Below are 20,815 nucleotides of genomic sequence, written 5' to 3' on the forward strand. Positions count from 1 at the left end.
CTCCACCTCTACCCTAAATGCATTGAAAAAAGGAAGGTTCAACTGCCTCTTATGAAAAAATTGAAATTATGATCGGAAACTTATACGCTCTATAACTATAACTACATATTTAATGATCTGTTGGGCATGGCGAGCTCTGCAGAGTAAATAATTATTGGTCAATGTGGGTGATTCCAACTTCAAACTATCCATGTCCTCTCCTCATTAAATAGCCTATAACCTGATTCATCATGATCCGGTTAGTTTCTCGTTAAGATTGATGAGAATTAAAATCAGAAGTAAACGTGTCCGCGATCTCATGTCATCACGAGAGGTGTTATCGGATATCGCGATTATGGATGCTGTAATCCACAGAAAGATGCTGTAACATTCGTCAAGAGATCATTGATTGTGATCTCACAGATTGTGCCTGCCACTAACGGTGCATACATTCCATCTTAAACAGCTGACTGTCTCTCTCTAACCCGTTGTGACGTCATTGGTCCCGTTACCTTGGCCCAGTGGAAGTCCACTTTAATAACTTGGCCAACATCTTTCGTACGACACTCTCCATCCAGATATGGTCTTTGGGATTGGTTGGGAAATGTTGTATTCCAAAATTAGTCGATCGAAACACCAATTCGCTGTGGTTGGATCCTATGAAAAATGCAGAAATGCAGTCGTGGGTCTTAGAGAAGGATGGATTGGTTGACCCAGTTCGAGTTTGTTGGGTTGGTGTCCTAAGGTGATGAGAAGGTTCTTGTGATCAGAACGGAAGGAAAATGCCTGCAACGGTACCCTTCTCTGTTTCATCATGATAAACATCCATTTTGGACTTCCTCAATCATCCAAGATTGAATGACTTTTTTCTACATCTAATGCAGGATTTCGAATGTATAATGACCACATATGGAGTGAGTGAAACATAATACGAAGTTAATATCTTCGGTATTTGATTTTTTTCTCGAACTGGTCAATTCTCATTTTAAATTAGGCAACTTTGTCAGGCACCCACTTCAAACAGTTTTTTTATGACAACCCCAAATTTTTGAGCAAGATACAGATATACATTTTGTTGCTGAATATGATGAGGTATTTTTGTCCACCCTTCTTTATTATAGGGTAAAAAGAAACTTGGACAACCTAGGCAATAAAGAATTGACAATCTGATGGGTGTGCCCACATCAACTACTTCATTAATCATCATATTATTATATTGGAAAAAAGAGATTCTATAATATTCATCGACTGAAAGAGCAGAAACGATAGAATAAAGAAGTAAATGTAACATTTAATAAAGAATTCATTGAAACTCTGCTACAGGATGACATAATGTGATAAATGATAAATCAAAGAAAGTTAGCTCGAATATTCATCAATATTCATGTAACTGATGAAAGTATAATATAGGTTCGTGTTCACAAAAAAATTCAATTAGATGAGATGTACGCGGCCTGTGTTTTCAGGATCAAGTGAATTTTCAAACAAAATTAATATAAAATAGCACAAGAGGGTCAGGTCTGTGAAATTTTAATTGAATCTATGCAAATGACAACTTTACCTCTCACGGTATGGGTTTATTCTTTCATTTATATTCATTTACTTCCAACTCCGAAGGGACGCAGTTTTTGCTTTCCACCAGGAATTCACTAATGAACTTGTGCTCAACGCTGAGGCTGAAATTCGATTCGGAATATATTTCGGAGATTGTGCATCATTCATCAATTGGATAAATGAGAATACATTAGGTACATTGTTTTGCTTTAATTTGTGTTAATTGGGTTTCGTAAATACATATTTTTTTATCAAATATATATGCATGTTTAGAACTGGAGCAGAACGATTGGGCAGAAAAATTTTAAAGTATAAGATTCGACCTAATTGAAAAACCAAGTAAAGGTCCAAATAGTCAGACTCCTTATCCACCAACTAATTATCTTCTTTCAACCTCAAAAATCTCAAGTAAAATTGTCTTGCCCTCGTTAGTTTCTGCTAGAGCTGGAGCTGGGCCAATTTTCATTATGTGCTTCCTAAGGAAGGAATGAAGAGGCAGAAGTAAGAAGGTACTTGCTAAAATCCAGATACTTCTAATATCTCACAATATTCTTGTAGGTACATTATCCTATACCACAGAAAGGTTCCATGCCAATGAAAGGTGTTTATGCTCCTTTCCTGGCAATAAATGTATAGATAAACCTATTCAACATATTCTCCAGCTGTCATTGAATAAAAAGACTCGACTTCCTTACGAACTTGGAATGCAGTTTCTCCGAAATATGCCTTAAATGACCCACTGTTTTCGTTCGAGGCATGTCGTTGAAGTAGGACGAAGAAATGAATATTTTTCATTTGAATTGCATGTCTCGACATTGGCATTACGTTGTTGTAAGCCTAGAGGCTCAATGAGTAAGTGACCTCCTTCTTGGGCACGTCATACTCTTACGGTACCACATTCACATTTCACTGGTCTCTTACATAAAAATACAAATTGGACGATATTCTCTGGTGGATATGATTCTCGATATATTTCAGATTGGATTATCAAATCGTGAAAGTAATAGTAAGATTAGCAAATTTAGGGCTGAGTTCATCCAAGAGTGTTTGGCTCACCAAAAAAAAATTTTCCGAATATTTCTAGGAATACAGGTCGGATCAATTTGAAAACTTCATTTCGATATTATAACATTGATAAACGAATTGTAATATTGAAAGTGCCCTGAGGGATATCTTCACCCTGTATCACTCCGTATATGTACAAGGTATCCCAAACTGCTTGATTTTGGCTTCTGGTAATTCCAAACTAAATAGGTGAAAATTTTGAAAGGAGTTCTGCGCTCGATTTTTGAGAAAAGTCTATTAGTGGAAACCACTTCAAGATATTAAATTATGAAAATTTTCTACAGTCACTTGGGAATATGACACTGTATTCAATTTTTTTTTATCTCTTGAAATAATAATGAAAAAATAACTTCTTCATTTTAAATACGGCAAGTACCTTTTTTGATCTCACGTTTCAAAAAAAAAGCTTTTCATAAATATACAGGGCGAGTCTTTGATTTTGAAAGTAGATCCTTGAAGCCACGAGAAACACTTTTTTCATACCATTTTTTCTGAATCGGCTCGGTTTGAAAGATACAGGCTGTTGAAAAATCATTAAATCTCACGAACAGTTTTATCGAGGGTTTTATCGAATGAAATGATATTCGGAATATAGTTTTTCATTTATTTGACTAATCTTTTTCGGGCACAAAATATCACCCACGTCTTCCAGTTTTCTCATATTGACCATTAAGTACCATAAAAATACCAAAAATTCAAAGATCCCCATTTATGAGACTAAGTTGTACGCTATCTAATGAATATTTGGACGTTTTGTAAAATAAAAGTATACTTCATTCAAATTTATTTTAGCAGTCGGTTGGCCATGAAATAATTTTCTCAAGTTTTTGTAACTAGAACGAAGTAAGGTTGGCACTCATGATATGTCGTTAATGTCATAACGCCGTTGCCACAACTAATATCAATTTTTATTACGAAAATGCCGAAAGTGATTGAAAAAGGAGACAGGGTTTCAGGAAGTGCTATTTAGAATTCAGGTCCGCTCATTCAAATAGTTATACCCTGATATTCTAAAATCCACAATACGTCTGACGGTAGCGAAGATATTCAATGTAAGAGAATTTATACAATGTTTCATATGAATCTAAACGACATATATTTCAGCTGGATATTTCCACAATCAGAAAGATTGTGAATGAAGAGGATGACAAAGAATTTCCTTCTATTGGGAGACCCAAAAAAGTGGTGGCATTTGAGAATTTTATGTTTGAGTGAATTAATGCGAAAAGTTTACTACAGGATTTTCGATAAATGTCATCGGAGAATAAGTTCCCTAACATGTATTTTTCTATTTTTCATTTGACTTGTCCTATACAATGTAAATGTCTTAAGGTACTAATAAATACTTAATTATTATTATTACATCAACGTATTAAGATGAATAGCCACAAATACGCGCAAGTTGCCCTGTTACTTGTTTATTCATGTGAAATTTTTGTTCAAAGGTGAAGTTCATCTTAACTTGAAACTTCCTTCAATTACTTTTACTTATATTGATGCAAGATGATTTTTGTTGAAGAATTTAACATTCTTGTAATTATCTGTTAATTCATTCGGGAGATACCCATTCCCAACCACTGCATCATATGCATTTCATCTTCGGGTTAATATTTTTGAAATCTACAAATGATGTTAGCCAAAGAAGATAACGAACATTAACTCTCCTCAAGCTAGTGCATATTATGATATTATACTGATCTCTTGTATTTTCCATGCAAATAACTGGATTTGGTATGCCTTCAATCAGTTTGTATAAACTTCAATTATGTTCGTCACATATTTTCCGAAGAGATTCGACATACATACGTAATAACAAAAACTTTTACGTAGAACGGGCAACATAGCGTTGATTTAAAACCCAAAAATGTTTTGACAAGCTTCATAACCCCACATTTTCGTACTATACAGAGTGAAATGTGTCAAATTTCCATGGCCAACCGACAGCTAAAATAAAAGTGAATGAAGTATATTCTTCATGTTTCCTCGTATAATACGCCGTTTTCGAGTAATTTGATGTTCAAAAATGAAAAAAATCTGTGAAATTCGGAAAATTGGGTACGTACTTTGACTGAATGCAACTCTGATTAAAAGATCCACAAATGTGTAGTATCATAGATTTAGCTTGTTACTCTGAAGGGAATTTTGTTTTTCCAGGGGTGGCATACATCATTATGAAAACTTAAAATGTCTATATATTTTTATCAGGGCCGTATCGGAAAAAATTTTATAGGAAAAAAGTGTTTCTTTTGACTTCAAGAATTAAATTTTTGAATATTTGTTCGGGTCAAAGACTCACCCTGTATATGTCGATATATCACTTCTATACTCAAAGCAAAATCACCCTTTGTGATAGAATTCTATGAAACCACATTGACCACAACATTGTCCACTCTCAATAAATCTCCATCTCTATGATACTAATTGAATTCCGTTCATAGAATTTCATTGGTTGGCCGAAACATCTATAACTTCCATACAATCATTGTAATTCATGTTACACTCATTTTCAATAAATATCCACCAGAAATTCTATACTTAATCGATTTTGATTAACTCATAAAAAGTTTTTAAATTGAGTATCATCATTCTGTATACAAATTCAACATCTTTTTCACACAGAATTCACTGTTATGGCACATCCACCTAGGAAATCGACAAAATATAAAAATTTCGTTATATCTTCAAGACAAATGAAGATATCGTGAAACGGTTTCCTCTGATGGACTTTACACGAAAATCTAGCCCAGGACAGCTTTCAACGTTCTTACTCATCTATTCTAGAAGTACCAGAAACAGTCAAAATCATGCAATTTGTATGTGTCGTGTAGGTACATAAAAAAAATTCGTCACTCAGGAGGCTATGGAATTATCGATGGTTAATTTACTCTGATTGAACCTAAATCCTTGAATATCTTCCTGTTCCCAAAATATGTCACATATAGATAATAATACACATATAGATGCGTATTGTAATTTTGTATGATGGAAACTTTCGTGAGAAACTACTAGCTGATTCAATTAGTATTCCCCTAACGCTAAGTTGTCATTTCACCTGGAAAATAGTATAGGAGAAGCTAGAAATTACGTTTAGACACAATTCCTTCAAAATTCCATAGTCTACTTGCTAAGGATGTATAGTTTTTATTCCTCAACTGGTGCAATCGAGTGAAAAGAAAACAGAGCTTGTTCATCCCTTTTTTGCTCCTCAATAAGGATCCCTTGAACTTCATAGGAATCACGCAAAAAGTAACATCGGTGGGGTAATTCAATTTCGTCGGAGAATCTTGATGGCGTATTCCAATACACAACTTGTTGCCGTTGCTGTTAATCCAGCTTCATGTGGGTCAGACGTATATAAGATATTCCGTTAAAACGTGTACCCAAATTTCCGGGAAAAACAAATTCATCAACACTAATTGAGGCATGCATAATTAAATTCTTGTTAGCGGTGTTCGTAATTAATACCGCATATCCAGGGATAGGTATAAGAAAATTTATAGCAGGAAGCTATTGAATAAGACTTGTTGAGAGTCATGAGTTTTCTTTATGGATCATCATCTATTCACGTTATGAGGATGTTGGAACTTTTTGGCGAAGAAAACTGCAATTCTAACATGAAACTGACCGATGAATCATAGTCATAATACCCATGAAAGTTGAGTTGTGAAATAAGAGAAACAGATTTGGTATAATTTATTGTCAGATCTTTTTCATGAAATCAACACTTCACATATTCGCTACAAATCTTTGTTATTTATATCCAAACAAACTGTATAGTACCTAACTACTGTAATAACAAATTCATATCATCTAAGTACTTGAAATATAGAAGAGTTAAGGTGATATATTTTAATATTGTAGAATTTTAATATGGGAAATATGGATATCTCGATTTTAGTGAGTCCATAACACTTTCGAAAATGTGATCCTCCTATAATTTATTTCTTAATTTTCTTTAGTCGGAATATCCTAATTAGCACAAGAAGATGATGACCAGAATTGAAGTTTCATTTTGTTGTGATAAACCAAAATCGATCTTTTTCTTAGGCCAAAGCCACAATCAGAAAAACAAGGAAATAATTACTTATGTCCTTTTGAGTAAATCGTTGAGCAACATGCAAATGGATCTAATTCGCATGCTATCTCAAATTGAACAAATACGAAAGTGGTTTAGATAACGGTAATCGTATTTTCTTATGAAGAACCGTATCTGATTTTGTATCAAAGGACTACCCACTGGAAGTTGTTCAATTAATGTTGGAAGTGAATTTCACTGTTTGCATTTGAGTTTTAAAGCGAATTGAACGGTGTTTGTCTGGATGTTTTTATGAGTTGTTGCAAGGAAAGGTTTTTAAGGTTTAGAAACTGTAGCTGAACAATGAATGCGAAGGGATCTATATCTCTCTGACTTTTCTTCTTTATATCACTTATTTCCGTCTTAATATTTGTTTTTTGAGTAAGCCGATATTCATTATGATAACATCACGATAATCTTTCAGGATTAGGTCCCGTACAAAAAGCAACCATTCTATAACGTAAAAGTTATATGCATTCTTACTGCTTTTTCGTGTTTAAGAGAGATCAACAGATTTTGACTGATTAATTCAAATAAATACCTATATGTACATCGTTATCTTTGTTTTTCCAGCCACATAAAATGGTACAGTTCGTCATTTTCTGTTTTAATTGAAACTTTTAAGTTCGACACATATTGTTAGACAGAATTTAAATGAATATCATTCCGTGCTCGCTGAACAATCTCATATTTTCATGCCTAGTTAGTTGACTATCGATGAATGAAACCTTTCAACCAGACCACTCATTTTCTACGTCAAGACCAGTCAATTGGAGTATAAAAAACGTTTTATATCTGCGAACATTAATAGTGGGTACATCAATTAAGTGTTCAAGATCTAGAGTAAAAGGATTAATCTTCTAATCAACAATTTTGCCATATTCTATTTTGGATTAAGTAGTTCTCATAATGAATTTATATTTTGTTATTTTTTTCAGGGACAACTGGTAGAAACATAAGAAATTTGCCATGTATATCAAGAAAGACCAACGAGAAGGGTGTATGTATATTTGCCATGAACTGTGTGAAAGCCAATGGGACCCATCTGGGTACATGTATAGACAAATTCTATTTTGGCTCATGTTGCCAATTGCCTACCGTTAACGAAATAGACAATAGCATAGACTCAGATATAATTCCCTCGAGAGAGCCTCCTAATAGGCTGTCAACGCTGAAGCCAGTAATCACAACCCTCATGCACTCGACGACAACGAGTGAAAAACCAACAACAACTACAACAACACAAAAATCCACAACGTCATCTACCAAAGATCAAAAGACTACAACAGAATACAAATTATCGACTGAGTTCAACATTCAAAATTTCACTAGGTTACCGTCCATTGCTGAGGATTCCCCAGATACGGAAACAACAACGATTTCCCAAAAGCTCACAACTTTCTTGTCCATCAATGGATCTCCGAGTACGACGATAATCCCAGAGACAACTAAGACTTCACAGGTTGTGACGCGAAAGCCTAAACCAACGACGACGAAGATCACTTCAAAAACCACTCCTAGACCCACAACGAAACCTAGTCCTAAACCCTCCACGAAGCCCGTAAAAGTAACAAGTAGGCCCAAGCCTACAACTAGTACATCCAAACCGCTCAAGACAACGAAACCAACCAAAACCCCCACCAAGAGGCCGGTGGTTACCGTGAAAGGGCCAGTATCAACAAGGAAGCCAAGCACCACAACTAAATTGACAAGAAAACCCGCAGTTTCAACGACAACTAGAACACCCACGACAACAGCAATAAAAACAACAACATTGAAGGCTGTCAACGCAACGATAACCACAACTCAGCAGCCAACAACAAACATTCTGCTCAATATAATCACAACAGCTCCACCTACAGGCGAGTATTTTATCATTAGTTTGGCAAGCATTAAAAAAAAAATGTCAATGCTCTATTTTCTCTCAATTGAATTCGATAGAAGATAATGTTTCCTTCTACATTTTTTCAATTGAGGCTTTTTCAACTTAGTAAAGAGACTATTTTACTAATAAATTCTTGTATTTTAACAACCTCCTTTAGTTGGTGAACAAATTACTTCAAACGAGATACCATTAGATGTCACAAAATCTCCAAGACCTCCAACACCATCAGTAGTAACAACACAGTCACCCTCTCTAGTTACTTGGACTGTAGATGAAAGTACAACCAAGAAGAATATTTCTGAAGAAGCGGCTACAGTCACCACTACAACAGAAGGTGAGACAAAGAATTCCTACTCTCTATCCCTATCTATATCTACATCTCTTTCATCATTAAGATTATTCTAACTGTTCTCAATCTATTAGATTGGAAACCAATCACCACTCCAGATGGTTGGGTACTTCTTCCATCTGTATCACCTTCCACAGCTTCTGGTGATCTACCGAAAGATGAAAACATAACGACCTCATCACCGAAGAACAATCTGACAACTCTAACAGCCGAGGAAACGACTACTCCATTTGTAGCCTTAAACTTGACCACTTCTGCACCATCAGAGCTTCCTGGAAATGACAGCGAGGTCGTGACAACAAGCTCTATCACAGAGGCAACACCTTTAACCCATGGACCTACGGAAGCAGCCCCTGCAACCGTATCTAGTAGTACGCAAACATTCACATTGTCAACTCAAACTCCTTCCTTCGGCACATCAACTACTATTCAGAACGAAGTAACAAGTTCGATGAATATGAGCGACTTCACTTCCGGTGAGTAGAACTTTTTTTTGGTTGGAATGGTGGCATATTTTCCACATCACATGATTCGATCCTAATTTTAAGTGAGTTCAGTGAAACAGAGCTTCCAAAACATACATAAAATCTAATCATAATTTGAAAAGAACAAAAAAACCTTCAATCAATAAATCAAGATTAATTGCCAGTAGAATTGCTTTTACCTTCAAAATATTTTTGGTCAAGCATTATTTCCTCAGGTATTCAAATGGGGTATATAATAATACAGTTTGGCAAAAAATTGATATTTCTTCAACCAATAACTCAAAATGAAAACGCTGAAACAGGCCAACCCTGCTTGATGACTAATAGTTTCGAACTGATGTTTTTCAGCCTCATTGTTTACCACAATTTTTCCACCCTATTTATCATCAAAAAAACGCTCTTATTTTATGGATAGAGGCATTTAAAAAAAAAGGGGAAATAGACTTACCCCCCTAACGTTTAGTACATTTGCATAGAGAAATTCTGAACAGGTTATAGTTTTGTGATCGATCTTGAGATTCCGGAATCGAATTTGACATTTATCTTCCTCAATTTTCCACCCCATCGACTAATTTAGGCATAAATTCCGAATGACCCGCTCGAGTGGAACAATTTTGCGATCAACAAAGGTAGAATAAAGTACGTTAAGTGAATGCCCAGGAGACATCCCACAGTAAAACACTGGAGAGATGGTCGCCTCCAGCTGAAGAATAAAAACATGAAGAGGATCATCCCAGGAATCTTTATGATGGCCTCGTAAAGTGCCAGCAGGATCGTACTCGGCATTTATCTGGACGATTCTTATCGCAATCGGTCGGAAAACGATGTAAATTTCATACAAAGTAAATAGGGCTATAAAATATCTGAAATTTCTTGAGGAAAATGTTAATGTGCAGATCTCGATTGTGGAGAAGTTTGAATCATACACATCTGAACGATCTTTCCTGGAGCAGTCAACCATATGGTACTGGATGAAGATTGGGACATCATGTTGAAGATGCCAGATGTAAAAAGGTACATCGCAAGTTTGGAGTAGACAGAATTTTTTTGGCCAGAACTAATAGTTTTTTAATGGAAAAGGCGTTTTTTGCTTGAGTTTTGAATTTATCTTCTTTATTGTAATAAATCTGCAACTGAGGCTCAGCGATTACTTCTTGGAGGATATTAAGAATGGTTATACTGATTTGAATAAGCTGAGTTGTGAGTGATTTTTATATGCAGAAAAAGTGGCTTTCATGAAGACCATTGCCATTACTTCTTCTCACGAATTTTGTAACTTCCGTAGAGTCCGACGCTGGGTACCCAAAACGTGATATTCTTTTGAAAAAATCAGCCATTAAACGAGAATGCTAGACGAAGAATCCAGTTAAGAAGCTATAAAATGAAATAGTTGGGTTTATTAATGAGGTTAGATTAACTCGGACGGTAATAAAAGCAGATGTATGAATAAATGGAGTATGAAACTTTTATATGTGATCATATGATGCTTCGTCTCAGCTTCAGTCTGCAAACATGGTCACTGCGAAACTACAGAACTAGTGAAAAATTTCCTTCGGCTGTTATGAGATATTGGAAAGTGATTATCATTAGATATACCTACGGCCTATATCTTGTATTGTGGTTCTAGGTGTCTCTTGTGTGGAAGAATTGGACAATTGGAAGGAAGTAGTCTCTCGAATATCACACTGGCAAATATACAGGGAGTTCTAAGGGTTATACTTTTTTGACAGGATGCATTTTTCTGAGAAAGGGTATAATTCATCAGTATACCCTTGTGTCACCAAGGGACTTTTAAGGATCACCTTGACCGATGTTTTTTGTTACTTCGTCATTTTGTAAGCTTTATATAGGTGCTTGTTGATGAAATGCTATATTTTGATAAGTTCTACTATACGATATTTTATTTCCCCTGATTATAATCCACTTTATTTGGTGGTAATAGCAACGGAAATAAATTAACATCCGTGCAAAATTTGTTTACTCAGAATAGCATGTTATGCATTGTTATGATATGGTGGATATCCAGAGGTTGGACAAGTTCATTATTCTTTCGTCAAAAACGTCGCACGTTTGAAATCAGCAGACTCCTCTTGAGGCTGGTTCTTGACCTCTCAAGGTAAGAGCTGGCTATCCAATCGCAATTCTCGAAAACAAAACAATGGCCACGATAAACAAGTTTGAATTCAGTTCTTCAGCTAGCTCGATAATGGGCTTACAGCGTGCACATCAGTTGGCGTTCCCAAGCTCTTTTGACTTTTTTCTGGAAGACGTAATGTGAAAGTTTAATTCGAGTGTATATAACATCTCGTTATTATGTGAAATTGGCTTTTTAGCAGTTAGCGCTAATTATAACACTGAGTTGGTTGTATTCGGAGTATAATAGTGGTGGAAATTATGGTTGTTTGTGAGGGGAATGGCTTGGCGTCCATTGTTGTCGTTTAATAATTCAGAACAGTTAGGGTACTAATGTGAGAATTGCTGAATTGAGCTTGTTGATCGAAATTTGTTGCTCAACTTCTATAACTGTTCTTAGGGCTTTCTATTACCTACTCATTACATAGTCCCCTTCCGATTCCCAGCAATTTTCTTTGTATTCGATAGACGTAACCAAGAAAGCGTTGCAGAGTAAACTTTGACTCTTTTTTCTGTTTGTAAATTCCCTTTTTTCTTGTTCACTTCATAGATCATAGATTACATGAGTCCACAGTATGTTCTATTTGAGAGTCCTTAATTTATTTTTTCCAATACAGGGAAAGAAGGTAGTAAATTATTAAATTATGGCAAATAAACGTTTCTGGATAATACCAGAGGCTCATGCATTATAGGGACAGGAGACTGTTTCATGTCTCCCAAATTCTACCAATTTCATCACAATTTTTCAATTCTATTTCTTCTTTTCATCTAAATTCATATTGTACTCTTTTCCCACAGGATACATTCATTTTCATTATTTTTCCAGATTTTCTAAGAAAAACCTGAAGCTGAACAATTAGTTCAGTTATAATATCCTAAGCCTTATTAGCTTTTCTGTCATTCGATTGATTTTTTTTACCAAATGACTTCTAAATAACATCCCGATTATAGCTAATGCGGATGTAAAAAATGTAATCCAATGACTTTCATAACAAATACTTACATATTTTAATAAAAATAATTTTGCAGCTTCATTCTTAACTTGAAATATTTCAAAAAATAATTTCATTGCTATTAAAGTAGCGTAAAATATTTACGTAGCAAGTGTGGGAGAATAGAAAATTCGTGTTAAAATTGCTATTCCTCAAGTGGCGTAGGATTTTGAAAGTATTAAATAGCTGACCCTATTGTACGTACCTGGTAGAAGCCAGAAAGGCTTATTTGACATAATTAAGTAGGATCTATGCATAGTATGTATGACAATTGAACCCCAAGTTTCGAAAAAGCCACGAGTAAAATTTTTTTCCATTATTAGCCCAACAGTTTTTTTATAAAGTTCCTTTATGATTAATATTTTGGTATAATAGATAGATAAATCTCACAAAGTAATATAATATGTCATCTCTTCCATCTTCTATGTGTTCAGTTCCTCCTCTAGAATTTCCTATAGAATTTTTTATATGAAACTAAAAAGCTAAAAATATTTTAGCTGCCCCCGAAATGATTTTATGACTATTCTCAGGCCCTATTCAAACTGACGAGCTCAATTTTTGGTCTAGTGGTTCATCAGCAGATAATTTTATGTGGGTTATATGAGTTAAGTGATCATATGAGATTCGAGAGTTGAAATATTTTCAAGATCTCTTTTCTTCAGCATTATTAGGAAGAATTTTTTATTATGTGTAAACGCTCCAATCAATCAACTCTGTTTCACTGAACTTAAATCTCCACCTGCATCTCTTCGGGAGAAAATTATACGAATCTCTAGTGTGCATAAATTAGTGTTTGACTGGCATAGCAAAAATGGTAATAATAAGCTCGGCACTTCTTTTGGCAACAGTTTGTGGAAGGAGGATGTACCCAGAAGCAAGAATCGTGGGAGGAGAGAAAGCGCCATTTGGAAAATGGCCTTGGCAGATATCCTTACGTCAATGGAGAACTTCAACTTTCCTCCACAAGTGTGGTGCTGCACTTTTGAACGAGAACTGGGCTATAACAGCAGCTCATTGTGTGGACAAGTGAGTATTGACTAAAAATTCTGATATTGATGGTGATATTTCGGATTCGGAATGTACATAACATTCGAGAAAATCAACCAATGTTTTACGAATTATAGGGTGAACACGAAATGACTTTACGACGTTTGATATATAATACATAGGTACAACATGCTGTAGCCTATCTGAGCGCAAAAACAAGGAATTAACCCTACTCCAATTTTGGAACCACCCCGGATGAAACAAATCAATTAAATCGATCAAGATTGGGGTAGTTCATCAAGGATGAATTGAATCCTCAATTTCCATGAAAGGAACCATACTGGTTTGTTTAAAGTTAATCCAAAGGAAATTTTTTATTTCCTCCTCGTAAACACTGTTAGATTTTTGAAAGTTTGGTGTGAAAATATAGGTTTTCGAAAAAGCTAAGGCTTCGATCTTAACACAAAAACCCGTTGGGTCAAAAATGAGCAAGGGGTTAGACCCTCCTAAAATGTCTTGTTTTCACATCTTCCTCAAGAACGAACGATTCTGCCCAGATAGATGGAATCCTCAGATTTATTACTAGAGAGAGTTGCTCTTTCAGAATATGTATCACATTTAGATCTACGATAATTTTCCTGGAAGATAAGCGACTCGAAAGTTGACCTTCGAAAAATTCCCAAAAAGTTGGGTTTTTTTGAAACTTCCTCAAGACCAAATGATTGCTCCGGGGTGGATGAAATTTCGAGATTTCTCACTAGAAAGGTTGCTCTTTTAGACTATGTGTCACCTTTAAATCTACTATTATTTTTCTGCTAGATACCACCAAACTTGAAAGTTGAAAAATGGAAAAATTTAAAACTTGATTTTCTGGTAAACAGTGTTAAATATCCGAAAGTTTGGTGAGCAAGTAAAGGTTTTCGGACACGCTAAATCTATTGCGAGAAATTTCGAAACCCTATTTCTGTTGATTGATTTAGATTTTCATTCATTCATTCATCATTTTCATTCTTTTCAAGAATTGCAAATTTTAGTCTGCGATATTTCTTGATTTATTCGTCTGATCGAGTTGGGATTTCCGGTTTTATAATAAGCATTGCTCAGGCTTCCACCCAAGCACAAAAACTCGATTTCGAAAATCTCGATTTTTTTGGGTCAAAAATGAGCAAGGGGTTAGACCCCCCTAAAATGACCTATTTGCACCTGTGCCTAAAAATTAGGTTGTCCTACTATTGTCCTAGGATATGGAGTGCATAGAAAATGTTTAGTAGATTCTAGAAAACCAAACAGTTCACGGTTCAATACACAATTGAACTTCAGAGAGCCATTCAAACTGAACTCGAAAATGAAAAGTGGAAAAATAAAAAATCCTATTTTCTTGTAAACAGTGTTGTATATCCGAAAGTTGGGTATGAAAATATAGGTTTTCGAATACGCTGAATCTATTCCAATCAGTTTCATGAGCCTATCTCCCTTCGTTTAGATTTTCATCGTTGAAATGGCATTTTTTCAAAAATTGCAAATTTCAAACTGCGATATCTCCTGATTTATTCGTCTGATCCAATTGGGATTTTCGGTTTTATAATCAGCATTGCCAAGGCTTCCACCCAAGCACAAAAACTCGATTTCGAAAATCTCGATTTTTTGGGTCAAAAATGAGCAAGGGGTTAGACCCCCCAAAAACGACATATTTGCACCTCTGCCTGAAAATTAGGCTGTCCTACTATTGTCCTAGGATATGGAGTGCATAGAAGTTGTTAAGTAGATTCCAGAAAACCAAACAGTTCACGGTTCGATACACAATTGAACTTCAGAGAGCCATTCAAAGTGAACTCGAAAATGAAAAGTGGAAAAATGAAAAATCCTATTTTCTTGTAAACAGTGTTGTATATCCGAAAGTTGGGTATGGAAATATAGGTTTTCGAATACACTGAATCTATTCCAATCAGTTTCGTGAGCCTATCTTCCTTCGTTTAGATTTTCATCGTTGAAATGGCATTTTTTCAAAAATTGCAAATTTCAATCTGCAATATCTCCTGATTTATTCGTCTGATCCAATTGGGATTTTTGGTTTTATAATCAGCATTGCCAAGGCTTCCACCCAAGCACAAAAACTCGATTTCGAAAATCTCGATTTTTTGGGTCAAAAATGAGCAAGGGGTTAGACCCCCCAAAAACGACATATTTGCACCTCTGCCTGAAAATTAGGCTGTCCTACTATTGTCCTAGGATATCGAGTGCATAGAAGTTGTTTAGTAGATTCTAGAAAACCAAACAGTTCACGGTTCGATACACAATTGAACTTCAGACAGCCATTCAAACTGAACTCGAAAATGAAAAGTGGAAAAATAAAAAATCCTATTTTCTTGTAAACACTGTTGGATATCCGAAAGTTTGGTATGAAACTATAGGTTTTCGAATACGATGAATCTATTCCAATCAGTTTCGTGAGCCTATCTCCCTTCGTTTAGATTTTCATCGTTGAAATGGCATTTTTTCAAAAATTGCAAATTTCAAACTGCGATATCTCCTGATTTATTCGTCTGATCCAATTGGGATTTTCGGTTTTATAATCAGCATTGCCAAGGCTTCCACCCAAGCATAAAAACTCGATTTCGAAAATCCCGATTTTTTTGGTCAAAAATGAGCAAGGGGTTAGACCCCCCAAAAACGACATATTTGCACCTCTGCCTAAAAATTAGGCTGTCCTACTATTTTCCTAGGATATGGAGTGCATAGAAGTTGTTTAGAAAATTCCAGAAAACCAAACAGTTCACGGTTCGATACACAATTGAACTTCAGAGAGCCATTCAAAGTGAACTCGAAAATGAAAAGTGGAAAAATGAAAAATCCTATTTTCTTGTGAACAGTGTTGTATATCCGAAAGTTGGGTATGAAAATATAGGTTTTCGAATACGCTGAATCTATTCCAATCAGTTTCGTGAGCCCATCTTCCTTCGTTCAGATTTTCATCGTTGAAATGGCATTTTTTCAAAAATTGCAAATTTCAATCTGCAATATCTCCTGATTTATTCGTCTGATCCAATTGGGATTTACGGTTTTATAATCAGCATTGCTAAGGCTTCCACCCAAGCACAAAAACTCGATTTCGAAAATCTTTATTTTTTGGGTCAAAAATGAGCAAGGGGTTAGACCCCCCAAAAACGACATATTTGCACCTCTGCCTGAAAATTAGGCTGTCCTACTATTGTCCTAGGATATGGAGTGCATAGAAGTTGTTAAGTAGATTCCAGAAAACCAAACAGTTCACGGTTCGATACACAATTGAACTTCAGAGAGCCATTCAAAGTGAACTCGAAAATGAAAAGTGGAAAAATGAAAAATCCTATTTTCTTGTAAACAGTGTTGTATATCCGAAAGTTGGGTATGGAAATATAGGTTTTCGAATACTCTGAATCTATTCCAATTAGTTTCGTGAGCCTATCTTCCTTCGTTTAGATTTTCATCGTTGAAATGGCATTTTTTCAAAAATTGCAAATTTCAATCTGCCATATCTCCTGATTTATTCGTCTGATCCAATTGGGATTTTCGGTTTTATAATCAGCATTGCCAAGGCTTCTACCCAAGCACAAAAACTCGATTTCGAAAATCTCGATTTTTTGGGTCAAAAATGAACAAGGGGTTAGACCCCCCAAAAACGACATATTTGCACCTCTGCCTGAAAATTAGGCTGTCCTACTATTGTCCTAGGATATGGAGTGCATAGAAGTTGTTAAGTAGATTCCAGAAAACCAAACAGTTCACGGTTCGATACACAATTGAACTTCAGAGAGCCATTCAAAGTGAACTCGAAAATGAAAAGTGGAAAAATGAAAAATCCTATTTTCTTGTAAACAGTGTTGTATATCCGAAAGTTGGGTATGGAAATATAGGTTTTCGAATACTCTGAATCTATTCCAATTAGTTTCGTGAGCCTATCTTCCTTCGTTTAGATTTTCATCGTAGAAATGGCATTTTTTCAAAAAGTGCAAATTTCAATCTGCCATATCTCCTGATTTATTCGTCTGATCCAATTGGGATTTTCGGTTTTATAATCAGCATTGCCAAGGCTTCTACCCAAGCACAAAAACTCGATTTCGAAAATCTCGATTTTTTGGGTCAAAAATGAACAAGGGGTTAGACCCCCCAAAAACGACATATTTGCACCTCTGCCTAAAAATTAGGCTGTCCTACTATTGTCCTAGGATATGGAGTGCATAGAAGTTGTTTAGTAGATTCCAGAAAACCAAACAGTTCACGGTTCGATACACGATTGATCTTCAGAGAGCCATTCAAGCTGAACTCGAAAATGAAAAGTGGAAAAATAAAAAATCCTATTTTCTTGTAAACAGTGTTGGATATCCGAAGGTTGGGTATGAAAATATAGGTTTTCGAATACGCTGAATCTATTCCAATCAGTTTCGTGAGCCTATCTCCCTTCGTTTAGATTTTCATCGTAGAAATGGCATTTTTTCAAAAAGTGCAAATTTCAATCTGCGATATCTCCTGATTTATTCGTCTGATCCAATTGGAATTTTCGGTTTTATAATCAGCATTGCGAAGGCTTCCATCCAAGCACAAAAACTCGATTTCGAAAATCTCGATTTTTTGGGTCAAAAATGAGCAAGGGTTTAGACCCCCCAAAAACGACATATTTGCACCTCTGCCTAAAAATTAGGCTGTCCTACCATTGTCCTAGGATATGGAGTGCATAGAAGTTGTTTAGTAGATTCCAGAAAACCAAACAGTTCACGGTTCGATACACAATTGAACTTCAGAGAGCCATTCAAACTGAACTCGAAAATAAAAAGTGGAAAAATAAAAAATCCTATTTTCTTGTAAACAGTGTTGGATATCCGAAAGTTGGGTATGAAAATATAGGTTTTCGAATACGCTGAATCTATTCCAATCAGTTTCGTGAGCCTATCTTCCTTCGTTTAGATTTTCATCGTTGAAATGGCATTTTTTCAAAAATTGCAAATTTCAATCTGCAATATCTCCTGATTTATTCGTCTGATCCAATTGGGATTTTCGGTTTTATAATCAGCATTGCCAAGGCTTCCATCCAAGCACAAAAACTTGATTTCGAAAATCTCGATTTTTTGGGTCAAAAATGAGCAAGGGGTTAGACCCCCAGAAAACGACATATTTGCACCTCTGCCTAAAAATTAGGCTGTCCTACTATTGTCCTAGGATATGGAGTGCATAGAAGTTGTTTAGTAGATTCCAGAAAACCTAACAGTTCACGGTTCGATACACAATCGAACTTCAGACAGCCATTCAAACTGAACTCGAAAATGAAAAGTGGAAAAATAAAAAATCCTATTTTCTTGTAAACAGTGTTGGATATCCGAAAGTTGGGTATGAAAATATAGGTTTTCGAATACGCTGAATCTATTCCAATCAGTTTCGTCAGCCTATCTCCCTTCGTTTAGATTTTCATCGTTGAAATGGCATTTTTTCAAAAATTGCAAATTTCAATCTGCAATATCTCCTGATTTATTCGTCTGATCCAATTGGGATTTTCGGTTTTATAATCAGCATTGCCAAGGCTTCCATCCAAGCACAAAAACTCGATTTCGAAAATCTCGATTTTTTGGGTCAAAAATGAGCAAGGGGTTAGACCCCCCAAAAACGACATATTTGCACCTCTGCCTAAAAATTAGGCTGTCCTACTATTGTCCTAGGATATGGAGTGCATAGAAGTTGTTTAGTAGATTCCAGAAAACCAAACAGTTCACGGTTCGATGCACAATTGAACTTCAGAGAGCCATTCAAACTGAACTCGAAAATGAAAAGTGGAAAAATAAAAAATACTATTTTCTTGTAAACAGTGTTGGATATCCGAAAGTTGGGTATGAAACTATAGGTTTTCGAATACGCTGAATCTATTCCAATCAGTTTCGTGAGCCTATCTCCCTTCGTTTAGATTTTCATCGTTGAAATGGCATTTTTTCAAAAATTGCAAATTTCAATCTGCAATATCTCCTGATTTATTCGTCTGATCCAATTGGGATTTTCGGTTTTATAATCAGCATTCCTAAGGCTTCCATCCAAGCGCAAAAACTCGATTTCGAAAATCTCGATTTTTCGGGTCAAAAATGAGCAAGGGGTTAGACCCCCCAAAAACGACATATTTGCATCTCTGCCTAAAAATTAGGCTGTCCTACTATTGTCCTAGGATATGGAGTGCATAGGAGTTGTTTAGTAGATTTCAGAAAACCAAACAGTTCACGGTTCGATACACAATTGAACTTCAGAGAGCCATTCAAACTGAAGTCGAAAATGAAAAGTGGAAAAATAAGAAATCCTATTTTCTTGTAAACAGTGTTGGATATCCGAAAGTTTCGTATGAAACTATAGGTTTTCGAATACGCTGAATCTATTCCAATCAGTTTCGTGAGCCTATCTCCCTACGTTTAGATTTTCATCGTTGAAATGGCATTTTTTCAAAATTTGCAAATTTCAATGTGCGATCTCCCGAATTATTCGTCTGATCCAATTATGATTTTCGGTTTTATAATCAGCATTGCCAAGGCTTCCACCCAAGCACAAAAACCCGATTTCGAGAATCTCAATTTTTTTGGTGCAAAATGAGCAAGGGGTTAGACCCCCCTTAAATGTCTTGTTTTCACATCTGTTTGAAACTCAAGTTGTCCTACTTCTGTCTTAGGATATAAAGTGCATAGAAGATGCTTTATAATTTACAGTTCGTAATTCTATAGAAAATTGCACTTCAGAGAGCCCTTCAAAGTGAACTCGAAAATAAAATGTGGAAAAACAGAAAAATCGATTTTCCCATAAACAGTATTAGATATCCCGATGTATTCCGAGCAATTTTGTGGGCTTATTTACCCTTCTGTAAATTCTCAGCTTCGAAATGTTATTCTTCAAAAACTGCAAATTTCAATCTGCGATATCTCCTGTTATATTCCTCCGATCCCATTAAGATCTCCGGTTCTATAATCAGAGTCTCCAAGGCTTTCATCCCAGCATAAAAACTCGATTTCGAAATCTCGATTTTTTGGGTGAAAAATGATCAATATCTAAAAACTGACCTCATCTATTTTTCGAAGGCCAAATTTCTATTGTCTCGTAGCATCGTAGATCTAAATGTAGTACATATTCTAGAAGATCAACTCTTCTAGTTCGGTCCAGACGAATTTTCAACTGACCCCACGTTTTTGCGAATTTAACGAAGGTCAATCGAACAAAGAGGTTCACGTCTGTCATGGAATTATTTCACATTTCCGAATCGGTCGGCCGGTACTTACCTGTAACCCGGAATACCGGGGGGCAATATGAACGCGA

The 20,815-nt window shown here is 35.6% G+C and overlaps 1 protein-coding gene across 2 annotated transcripts in view; it reads left to right on the forward strand.

Moving 5' to 3' along the window:
- LOC123306899 (serine proteinase stubble) overlaps nucleotides 1-20,815 on the forward strand; it is a 52,125-nt gene that overhangs the window by 17,833 nt on the left and 13,477 nt on the right. The window contains exons 3-6 of one of the 2 annotated variants that reach the window (XM_044889091.1): nucleotides 7,612-8,535; nucleotides 8,716-8,892; nucleotides 8,982-9,383; nucleotides 13,366-13,543. In XM_044889091.1, coding sequence (XP_044745026.1) covers nucleotides 7,612-8,535; nucleotides 8,716-8,892; nucleotides 8,982-9,383; nucleotides 13,366-13,543 — 1,681 coding nt within the window. The remainder of the gene's footprint in view (nucleotides 1-7,611; nucleotides 8,536-8,715; nucleotides 8,893-8,981; nucleotides 9,384-13,365; nucleotides 13,544-20,815) is intronic. The other variant, XM_044889092.1, reaches the window with a different exon arrangement.

Source organism: Coccinella septempunctata, chromosome 2, assembly GCF_907165205.1.
Source record: "Coccinella septempunctata chromosome 2, icCocSept1.1, whole genome shotgun sequence".
Lineage (NCBI taxonomy): Eukaryota > Metazoa > Arthropoda > Insecta > Coleoptera > Coccinellidae > Coccinella > Coccinella septempunctata.